The sequence below is a fragment of the Myotis davidii genome, unplaced genomic scaffold, assembly GCF_000327345.1.
Source record: "Myotis davidii unplaced genomic scaffold, ASM32734v1 scaffold415, whole genome shotgun sequence".
Classification (NCBI taxonomy): domain Eukaryota; kingdom Metazoa; phylum Chordata; class Mammalia; order Chiroptera; family Vespertilionidae; genus Myotis; species Myotis davidii.
The window spans coordinates 3,504,026-3,516,078 of record NW_006287951.1 but is presented as its reverse complement, the minus strand read 5'-3'; the positions used below and the strand labels follow the sequence as shown (position 1 = coordinate 3,516,078).

Here is a 12,053-nt window from a genome sequence, read left to right as displayed (position 1 = left end):
GTGTTGCTCTCAGTGGTTGAGCATCGACCTATGAATCAGGTCACAATTCAATTCCCAGCCAGGGCACATGCCTGGGTTGCAGGCTTAATCCCCAGTAGGGAGTGTGCAGCCGATCAGTGATTCTCTCTCATCATTTCTCTCTCTCTCTCCCCCTCTCCCTTCCTCTCGGAAATCAATAAAAATATATTAAAAATTAACAACTTCATCTTTGTCTTTTTCATGTTGAATAGGTTTAGGAGGAGGAAGAGGAAGGGTTGGTCTTGCTATCTCAGGAGTGGTAGAGGTGGAAGGGGAGGCAGGAAAGGGGCAGGCACACTTGTTATAACTTTACAGAAATATATTGTAGTTTTGTCTATTTTGCTTTGCCATTTCTCTAAAAATGTTTCCATATGGTACCAATCCTCCTTCCACCATATGCTTTAGTTTCAGTGCCTGTATCATAGAAGGATCCATATAGTAAAGGCCAAAAGCAGTCTTGAAGAATCAGAAATCTTCTGCCTGACTGTCTGATATCAACTGTTTTCTGGCTGCTGCTTCTGTCTTCTTCCTCATCGTCTGGCACTGGTTCAGAAACACTCAACTCCACCAAGTCGTCTCTGTAAATTCTTCTGGTGTGCAGTCTATGAGCTCTTGAATTTCTCCACGATCCACATCCTGAAACCCTTCAGCACCCACCTTTGCCACATCCACAATCTGCCATGATTTCCTTGATTGGCTTTGTCATAAATCCTATGAAGTCATGCACAGCATCAGGGCAGTTTCTCCAGCAGAAATTTATTGTTTTGGGCTTGATGGCTTTTACTTTTTGTATAACAAAGATGGCATCTTCAATGGTGTAATTCTTCCAGACTTTCATGATGTTCTCTCTAATGGGGTTCTCTTCTGTAGCACTGACAATCCTTAACATAGAGTACCATGTGGTAATGAGGCTTAAAGGTCCTTATGACCCCCAAATGTAGAGGATGAATCAGAATTTGTTGGTTAGAGGCAAGCAGACCACTTCAGTATCTTTGGTGTTGAACTCATGGGGTTTTGGGTAGCCAGGGGCAATGTCCAATAGCAAACGAACTTTAAAAGGCTGTCTATTAGCAAGGTACTTCCTGACTCTAGGGACAAAGCATTGATGGAACCAATCCAGCAAAAGGATTCTGGTTGTCCAATCCTTCCTGTTGTATAACCAAAAAGCTGGCTGCTGGTGTTTGTCTTTTCCTTCTAAGGCTCGGGGTTTAGCAGCTTTATAGATAAGGACAGTTAATCAGAAACCCCACTGCATTTGCACAAAACAATAGAGTTAACTTAGGCTTTCCTGCCTTAAATCTTGGTGCTCCCTGCTCTTCCTTACTGATATATATCCTTTGTGGCATTTCCCTTCCAGCAGAATAGAGCACTTTTGTCTGCATTAAAACCTGTTCAGGCACATATCTTTTCTCTTCAATGATTTTCTTAATGGCACCTGGGAACTTGTCTGCTGTCTTTTGGTTGGCAGAGGCTGCTTCTCCTGTTATCTTGACTTTTTTTTTTTAAGTCAAACCGCTTTATAAAAGTATCAAACCATCCTTTGCTAGCATTAAATTCTCCAGCTTTAGGTCTTTTACCTTCCTCCTGCTTTGTCATATAATGACTTTGCTTTTTCTCTAATCATATTAGAGTATATAGGTATGCCTTTCTTATAGAAACCCTGCACACATATAAAAGCTGCATTTTCAATATGAGATAAAAGGTATTTCACAAAAAGTGCAGGATTTTTGTGCCTGCTGGTATAACTGCAGCAACAGCTTAATCAATTTCCTTTTCTTCTACAATGGTCCTTCGACTAGATTCATTTATCTGGAAATGGCAGGTAACAATAGCTTGCAGACCTCAATCTCCAGTACATATCAAGCAATTCAACTTTTCTTGCAATGTCATGACTTTTCTTTGCTTCTTGGGTGCACTTCCAGCATCACTAGTGGCATTTCTTTTGGGTCCCGTGGTGCTATTCAAGGTTTATGGTATTGCATTAACACGAACAATAGGCGAGAACTGTGAAAGGTCAATTTTTACTGTGATATGCAATATACTGGAGAAACAAACTGCTCACGTGGAGATGATTAACATCATGGGCATTTTAAGCGGATACTCGTAACACTTGGGCTCACCGCAAGAACAACAGGAGGTGTTTACAAAATTATTACAGTAGTACAGCATGTACTACAATTAATTTTATGCAGTAACGATTTAATAGACTACTGTTTACCAGAAGCCTTACCAATAACATGTAATGTTTGTTTACATGTCTCTTGACTGCTAATGGCACCGTGTACATTCTGTAAGTGTGTGCAGAAGTTTTGATAAATTTTAACCTTTTTTAATTCAGTTGTGTATATTTTATGGTAGTAAATGATAAAGTAGACTAGTATCTATATATACCTTATGCATTTATTAAATATGTAAGTTTTTCTTAATTTTTCAATATTTCTAAGCTTTGTAGCTCATCTGTGAATTTTTTCAAATTGTCACAAATCTCCAAAAATTTTTCCAATATGTTTATTGAAAAAATTCTGTTTATAAGTGGGTCCACACAGTTAAAACTAAAGGATTATTAAAAGGGTAACTACAATATGTACAAACACAGGCACAGGAGGTCAGATATGGCCTATGGGCCACAGGTTGCTAACTTCTGATCTAGACCAATATCCTCTTTATCACTCTTTCAATATCCTCCTAGTATCTTCTAATTGGCTCCCTCTCCCAATACAGGTTTGCATTGTGGATAACAAATACTGATCACACTTGTGAAACTATTTTGACACATATGTCAAACCTATCCCAATGCCTGCCTTTGTCAGGCTTGGAGCTAAGAATCCTATATAATCAAAGCCTAATATGCTAAGTGTCCGGTCATCCAGTCGGCCATTCAACCAATCAAAGTGTAATATGCTAATAATATGCTAAGGCCACTCAACTGCTTGCTATGACATGCACTGACCACCATGGGGGCAGACAGTTGACTGGTCGACCAGTCGCTATGACATGCACTGACCACCAGGGGGCAGACAGTCCGACCAGTAGGTTAGCTTGCTTCTGGGGTCCGGCCGTTTGGGACTGAGCAAGACAGGCTGGACATGCCCTGGAGCCTGCCCATGGTCCCTCCAGCTGGTCAACCTCCCGCATCCCTCCCCAGCCCTGATTCGTACACCTGTGGGGTCCCTCGGCCTGGCCTGTACTCTCTCATAATCTAGGACCCTTTGGAGGATGTTGGAGAGCCGGTTTCGGCCCATTGGCAGAACCTGTTTCTATGACATGCACTAACCACCAGGCAGCAGACGCTCAATGAAGGAGCTGCCTCCTGGTGGTCAGTGCACTCCCACAGGGGAAGCGCTACTCAGCCAGAAGCTGATGCACCGCTGGCAAGTACATCAGCGGTGACGGGCACCTCTTCAGCCTCCACGGCAGCGCTAAGGATGTTCGACTGACGGCTTAGGCCTGCTCCCTGATGCACTTAAGCCATCAGTCGGACATCCCCTGAGGGCTCCTGGACAGCGAGAGGGCGCAGGCTGGGCTAAGGGATGCCCCCCCAAGTGCCTGAATTTCATGCACTGGGCCTCTAGTAGTTTTATATTATTCAAGGATTGTTTTTTAAAGGCCTGGGGTGGGGTGGGGTAGGGGCCAGGTGGAGGTCAAAGGGGGAAAGGGGGGACATCTGTAATGCTGTCAACAATAAAAATAAATTAAAAACAAAAAAGAAAAAAGATTTTTTTATTTTTATTTTTAAGTAGGGAGAACTGAGTCAAAGAATGGTTTTGTTTTCTTTCATTAAATATTATTTGTCTCTTTAAATTAGCTTTTCATGAATTACTTTTTCCACTTTTATCAAGAAGGAATCTCATCAAATTTATGCTATTCTATGATATGGGCACTTATTTAAAAGACTGATGGGAGAGTCTTTTAATAAGATTTTGATTTCAGTCCATACTTGTTAAAAAAATGGGAAGCTCATTTAGAGCCCTCTGTGACATTTTTAGGTAGCTGCATTTATTTATTTTATTTTATTTTAAATAATTCGTTGTTGAAAGTATTACATATGCCCCCCTTTTCCCCCCATTGACCACCTCTAGTCCACCCCAGCCCCCTGGACCCCCACCCTCACCACTCATTATCAGTGTCCATGGGCCACGCATATATGCATACAAGGTCCTTGGTTGATTACCTCCCACCCATCCATCCTCCCCCACCTTCCCTGAGATTCCATACTCTGTGTTCCATGCTTCCATGTCTCTGGATCCACTCCGTTCATTAGATTATTTTGTTACTTAGAGTCCACATATGAGTGAGATCATGTGATACTTGTTTTTCTCTGACTGACTTATTTTACTTAGCATGATACTCCCCAGGTCCCTCCATGCTGTCTCAAAGGGTAAGACATTCTTCTTCTTTACTGCAGCATAACATTTCATGGTATAAATGTACCACAGCTTTTTTATCCACTCATCTGCTGACGGGCAATTGGGCTGTTTCCAGATTTTAGGACTGCAAATTGTGTAGGTAGCTGTATTTAGATTGGGGTGTTACAGGGGACCTGTTCATGAGCCAGGGTCAAAGGAAAGGTGCCACATGAGACTTTTTCTTGGCTTCAGGTTCACATCTTCTGCTTTCTATAGCCCATCTCTTTTAGAAGAATTTTGTCTCTTTTTTTTTCACAAAAGATGAAAGCAGAAGGTGAAATAAAATTAAAAACTCTATATTTACAGTAGGAGTCTCTGTTAAAATGGTTGTGAGACATTGAAATAAATCATCAGAGAAGGTGGACATTTTTAAAAAAATGGGCAAATAGGATATTGTGGGGCAAAATAGTGAGATAATACATCTAAATGCCTTAGCCTGCCTTAGCTCACAAGAACTCTTAGCTCTTATTATATTATGATCATTCTGAGGTTGCTATATAGGTTTTTCATAAAATATTAAGCATATCAGTATTGCCTGAGTACATGAAAAGACTTTTTTTCTTATTTTTGTAATTAATTTCCAGTTTCACCCCTCCACATTAACTCAAGTTAAAAGATATTACCATTTGTGAATCAGCAATTGAGACTCACACATAGATTTCACAGAAATGTTCAGAGAATGTTTGAGGATATTTAGACCCAAATCATCATCTAGTAACCTTAAGTATGTACTGTTTTAAACTTTAGTGTCACTTGTAATTAAAAACGTGCATGGAACAACAGCTACAAAACAAATATGAGGCAAAAATTATTCATCTGATCACAATATATATTTTTTCCTTCTTTAATAATTATAATGAAAATGATAAAATATGTAATTGGTTTTTTTTTCTTATGAATTTTCTTTTATTGGGACATAGGGGGTAGGTAACTTGGTGGTTTTACCCCACCAGGGTACTGTCCATTCTAATCTTCCTGGGCTAGCTTTTTCTTTTTCTTGGAGCTCTTGTTGTAATTGGTTTTTCTTAAAATATACTTTTATTGATTTCAGAGAGGGAGAGAAGATAAAAACATCAATGATGAGAGAGAATCATTGATCAACTGCCTACTGCACACCCCCTATTGGGGAGCAAGCCCACAACCTTGGCATGTGCCCTGACCAGGAATCAAACCATGATCTCCTGGTTCATAGCTTCAGCCACTGAGCTACACCAGCCAGGCTGTAATTGTTTTTTAATCTGGCCACATATATACCATCTCTAATATCCGACTGTTTCTTAAAAACTTAATGTTTAAGATATACAAAAAGGCATAAAAAATAGGACAAAATACTTATAATCTACCAGATTATAAAATAACATTACTAATACTACTGAGGCCGCCTGTGTACTCTCAGTTCAATCTCTCTCCCTTCCCCCAGGGATTCATCACTATTCTGAATATTGGTATTTGGTGTATCGAAGTATTTTTTCCTAAGTTTTGTACGAATGGACATATCAACACATAATTCATATCATTATTTTACAATGTGCTTTGTTGATTTGCCTTTGTCTGAATTCACACACACTGACATATATGGTTTATTCATGTGCTAGAGATACTGCTCACTGAATATTCTATGTGCTTCCCTGTGTTTCTTAGCCTTTAAATCGAAATCACAGGAATGTGAGCAGAAGGGAAGTGTGTCATGTGTAGAACAAGATGGTTAAAAGCACCCTCTCTTTCTTCCTCTTCCTCAGTGAACTCATAAGCCACATATTCCAGATGGAGCCATAGGGCAGCTGAAGGAACATGCAGCATCCATCAGCCTGGGACCTTGAGTGAGGGGGAGCAGAGTTTCTAGTTAAACCATGTTGGACATACAAAATGAAAAAGAAGTAATCCTGTTATGCTAAAACAAACACAAATGAGATTTTTTCTAGGAATATTCAAAAGCAGTGCTGTCAATAGTGAGGTAGATTCAAAGCCTTTTGAAAATACTTCTATCCTATGACTCTAGAGTGATATTTATTCCCACTTGCATAAAGAAGTGAATCTCACCCAGCTGGCGTGGCTAAGTGGTTGAACTTAGACCTATGAACCAGGAGGTCATGGTTCAATTCCTGGTCAGGGAACATACCAGGGTTGTAGGTTTGATTCCCAGTAGGGGGCGTGCAGGGGGGGAAGAAGCAAATTTCATATACTCTAGTCTTTACCTTCTTTGAAGATCGATTGAACTAACAATACTTTCAGAGTAGTGCCCTACATGTTCACATACTGTTAAATTTTGTTTTTGCAACCTAAATATGTGCCCTGACTCGGAATCAAACCCGGAACCTTTTGGTACATAGGATGACGCTCTACCTAACTGAGCCACATTGGCCAGGGTTCCCCAATTAGATTTTAAGCTCTTCAAGAATGTCTTCTTTTCTTTTGAATCCCACACTGCACCTAATAGTCTACAGAGGCATGTAATAATGAATGGTCTACTGCTTGACTGGGGAGGATGAGTACTAATATTAAATGCCCACTTTGTTTAAGGCACCTTGGCTGTGCTTCACACGTTGTCGTGATCCTTACTATTTCCATTATGTAAATGAGGATATTAAGGCTAAGTAACTTTCCTTTGGTCACAGAGTTAGGAAGATGAAGGGTGTGGGAAGGGCAGCTGAAACCAGTTTGCTTGACTTTATAGCCTTTGCTTTTTAGTTTTTCCCACTGAACTAAGTGAGAGCATGCCTAGAGTAGGGTAGGAAATTTAGAACAAAGAATGGGTAACAAAAATAGTTTTTGTTTATAAATTTTACAAACATTAAAACAGTTCTTTGGAGACTTTCAGGACTCAAAATTGTTGGGTCTTACCTTGATCACTTCTGGCGTCTGCTGAATCAAAACCACTGAAGTAGTATCTTTCATTTTATCACCAACAGGATTTCTACAGACTGATAAATTGGCCTGGGAAGAAGTTGTCAAGGTTTCCTGTAGAATTTGCATCATTTCCTTTTCTTGTGATAAGCTCCCTCTGCCTGATTTGCATTCAACTAGTTCTTGAGCAAAGTCTTCAATGCTTTCTAGGATTCGTAGCAAGAGGGCTCGATCCTCTTCCTCTATTTTATGTCCATTGGTTTCAATGATCCTTGTTAGACAGGAAGGTGAGACTTTTTCCATGGGTGAAGAGAGTTTAGATTTAGGCTCAAGGTTTACAGGGAGCTGATCAGTCAACTGACCATGATTATTTAGAGAGTTAGAGTTTTTACCTTTGGCAAGTGGCTCTCTTAGAGAGGTCTCCATTCTCTGTGAAAAAGATTCCAAATCCATTAACAACTTATCTATCTCTTCCTTACTGTTAGAATTCATAAAATCTCTGTGATTTTCCTCTTCACCTTTAGGAACTTTTGACTTAAGATCTTCCTTAGGTAGATTAACTACTGGTTTCTCAAATATCTTACCAATTTCATTTTGTCCCGAGGCAGGACATTTTTTAAGATGACTACCATGGTCTGAAAATTCTGCTCTATCTTCATTTACCTTCAACAATTCCTGATTGAGTCCATTCTCTGTCCTTTGTCCTTTACCTACTGCTTTCTTTCCATCTGACTCTTCTTCAATATAAAGGGTTTCCATTAGGTCACCAGAAGAAACATTTCCTAAAACATTCACAGTTAATGACCGTGACTGAAGCTGGACATCTTTTAGACTTCTGGGATCGTTTATCTCTAAGTTATATAAGGAATTTGTAGAGTTGTTTGAAATGGATTTTATAGTGTCTGTTTTCCTAGAACTATGCTTGTCATCTTGTAATTCTATAGTTTGAAACTGTCCAGGGTCAGGGGCTGAGAGCTGGACAACATCTTCATATTTAGGGGGCTGCTCAGTGCCAAATATTGGGGAGAAGGGAGTCAGTTGTAAACTAGGCATATTACTGATCAGTTCTGTTAAATCTATAGCCTCATTATTCCCAGAATGCATGAATTCAAATGGTAGCTTTTTCAGATAGGATGCTAACCTGGTCATTACATTCATATAGACAATTTCAGAGCTAGAAACTGCATCATTACCATTTCCTTCATTGATGCTACTCCCTGACTTTTTCTTTATGCATTGTTTTATAATGTCTGTGCATTTTTTCAAGTCCTCAGAGCATTTCAGCAAGATGTCCAAGCACACCTTTATATCTGTTCCAGAAGAAAAATTTTCTATTTTATGTTTTTCCAAAATCTGAGTAACCAGGTCTTCTTCAGAGAAGTTGTGAAGAAACATTGAAGTCAGGTTCATATCAAGTGAGTTTCTATGGGATAAAGATTTTTCCTCAACTGAGGAACTCCGGAGTAAACCGAAGGATGATGAGTTCCCATCATTGTTATAATGGCCACAGAGCAAGTCAAAATCAACTGACCTCCTATTAAATGAGTCAGACTTAACTTTCCTTCCCTTTTTGTAAGCTGCATGGTTAGAGTTTTTGAGTTTTTCAAGAGAAAATTCTTTTATTTTCCCACTGGCAAAACTGATTGCTTCTCCTGCAATGTCCTTTAAGTTACAGGTATTTTGAAATGTAGTTCCTTTCTTGACCCTGGGTATGCCTGCGAGGGCCTGATGGGGATAGTCACTTTCAGTTGAGGAAAATCCATTTTCGTGGGGTAGAAACATGGAGTCCAGATCCACATCTTTGAACTGAGACACAGGGATGTGTAAGTCTGCACAGACACTACGATGTACCACAATGCAGTCAACTCCATGTGTGAAGGTGTGACAGGCTCCAGTGCAATAATGTATAGCTTGCTCAAAACGCCGGTCTATCACCACACTGCTGTAGTGGTTCACAGTACTAACCACAAGTCTGTAAGTTGCTGCCATAATATTAAATTCACTTAGTGGTGGGACTTGGAATTTTCTAGAACTTGTTTCAAGTAAATTCTCCTAAAAGACACTCAGCTGAAAATATATTTGACAATGTTCAGTGGTTTCTTGCAATTATAACAACCTTTCCCACAAAGGGAAACCATCCAAATTTGAGGTTTGGTAACTGTAAGGATACAGTAGTTATTGCACATATGTGCTTGTAGTAGCAAGTCTAATAATTTAATACCTGTGCTTTTTTGTTTTATTTAGTAATATCATGATACTATAGGAGTATTTTTATAAAAATATTCTTTTTTATATTAACTGTTCTTCAGCAATTCTATTATGCAGAAATTTACTATCACAAATTTATTGTTGTAAATCTTAGCTGGTAGTATAAAAGTGTTGTGATAACTGAGTCCTCCAAAGGTTTGAATGATCCATTTTTCTGTGAATGAGAAAAAACCTGTAAAGAAAAAAGAAAATAATTAAAAGGAAATACAATATTTTAATACTGAGAGAACCTTTTATTTCCTCTTCTTTGCATCCTTATGTAGTTAATTATCAAGCCTTATTCTTTGCCATATCACTGACTGCTGATCTTTGATTCGTGCCTTTATTTCATCAAACCCAACACTCTTTACTACCTAGAGAAGTATTACCTCAACTCTGCCTTATTACAACTGCCTCCCAGTTGGTATTTCTTATCCCACACTCCTTACCACTTTACATGAAACTAACAAGTACTTCCATAAAAGTACTTGTTTGACAACACAAATACTTGTTCTTGATCTACAATTTCCTCTATACTTGGAAATTATTCTCCCATCATCCTCTCTTCTCTTTTTTTTTTTAAATATATTTTATTGATTTTTTACAGAGAGGAAGGGAGAGAGATAGAGAGTTAGAAACATCGATGAGAGAGAAACATCGACCAGCTGCCTCCTGCACATCTCCTACTGGGGATGAGCCCGCAACCCAGGTACATGCCCTTGACCGGAATCGAACCCGGGACCTTTCAGTCCACAGGCCGACGCTCTATCCACTGAGCCAAACTGGTTTCGGCCTCTCTTCTCTTATTAAGAAAGAAAAAGAAACAAACAAATCTTCATTACTGTTCTTGATCTCAGACTCTCAAATCCTGCCATATACAGCTCTCTCTCTCTCTCTCTCTCTCTCTCTCTCTCTCTCTCTCTCTCTCACCAAGAGGATAAAATTTACTTAAATGTTCTCTTACTTAAAAAAAAAAGGCTTCTAAATCATGTTGTACCTTTCCAAAAAGGTTCAATCAATGTATCAATGTATACACTCAATAAATATTGAGTGCCAGGCACTTGCTAAATGCTACGAATATGGAGCTTAAACATGTAACTTAGATGGTAATACGTGCTATGGAGAAAAAGGAAGTGGGGCAAAGTGTTTAGAAAGGAAGGGAGGATGCTGTGTTATGAAGGCAGTCAGGGAAAACCTCACTTACTCATTAACAGAGACCTGAAAGAAGAGAGGAGGTATTTTGGGTTAAATCATACTAGGGAGATTAACCATTAAATGCAAAGGCCCTGAGGTGGGAGCATGCTTGATTTACTAAAATGACAAGGAGGCTAAAGTGACTGGATCAGAGAAAGCAAGGGGGGCAGTGTGGGCAATGAGGTAAGAAAGGAAAGGTGGGAATCCAAAAAATGCAGGGTCTGTAGACTACTGTGCGGAATTTGGCTGTTCATGTCATTCCTCTGCTCACTAGTCATCAGTTGTTACCAAGCTTGCTCAGAGTAAAGCCCAATTCCGCACAGTCGTCTACACTAACACTACACATGTATTAGAATGGCTAAAATAGAAAATACTGACAACTCCAAATGCTGCATGAGTTTAAATCCCCACACTGCTGTTTACAGCTGTGTGGCCTCACATAAAAGGTGGTTAACTTTTGAAGCCTGTTTCACCTGCAAAATGGAGATAATAGTACCTATCTCAAGAGGATTAGGTTAACATGTCAAAAGCTTAAAACAATAGGTAAGACACAGGAAATGCTCAATAATTATTGTTATAATGTACTCATCAAGTATTTTCTACTCTGAACCAGGCCCTGGGAGAAGATACTGAATAATTTATCATAGTGGCCCTCAGTGCACTTATTGCTTAATGGGGTAATGAAAGAGGCAGGCACAGCAGGTATCAGGAGTACTAGGGTGGGGCTTCTGTTTTTCCCCATTATGCTCACAATTAATACATGCTCTTTTCAGAAAGATTAGAAAATATTCACAAGTACAAAACATTTTAATTACCCATATAATTATTCAGAAATAACCACTGTTGATATTTTTATGGATCTACATCCTAACATTTTCTTTTCTTAAATATATTTTTATTTTATTTCAGAGAGGAAGAGAGAGGGAGAGAGATGGAAACATCAATGATGAGAGTCTCCTGCACATCCCCTACTGGGGATCAAGCCCACAACCTGGCATGTACCTTGACCAGGGAATTGAGCCGTGACCACCTGGTTCATAGTATGACATTCAACCAGCCGGGCCTGACATTTTCTTATGAAAATTTATAAATGTATATGTTTTACAAATATTGGACCACACTATGGTCCAATAACTTACTTTAGGCTAGCGATTTTCATAAACATACTTCCATGTTGAATCATTTTAATAGACATAACATTCCATCATATGAATAAAATACAGGGGTGGGCAAAAGTAGGTTTACAGTTATGAGTATGGGAAAAAGTTTATTCTTGTATTATTGTTTATTAATTATTGTATTATTTATTTATATTATAACTATAAACCTAATTTTACTTCTGTA

At 39.0% G+C, this 12,053-nt stretch overlaps 1 protein-coding gene across 2 annotated transcripts in view; it reads right to left on the bottom strand.

The window, feature by feature from the left end:
- Nucleotides 1-12,053, bottom strand: part of PPP2R3A (protein phosphatase 2 regulatory subunit B'', alpha) — a 117,834-nt gene that overhangs the window by 101,412 nt on the left and 4,369 nt on the right. For both annotated transcript variants that reach the window (XM_006759809.2, XM_006759810.2), the window contains exon 2: nucleotides 7,266-9,708. In XM_006759809.2, the coding sequence (XP_006759872.1) occupies nucleotides 7,266-9,257 (1,992 nt within the window). In that variant the 5' untranslated portion in view covers nucleotides 9,258-9,708. The remainder of the gene's footprint in view (nucleotides 1-7,265; nucleotides 9,709-12,053) is intronic.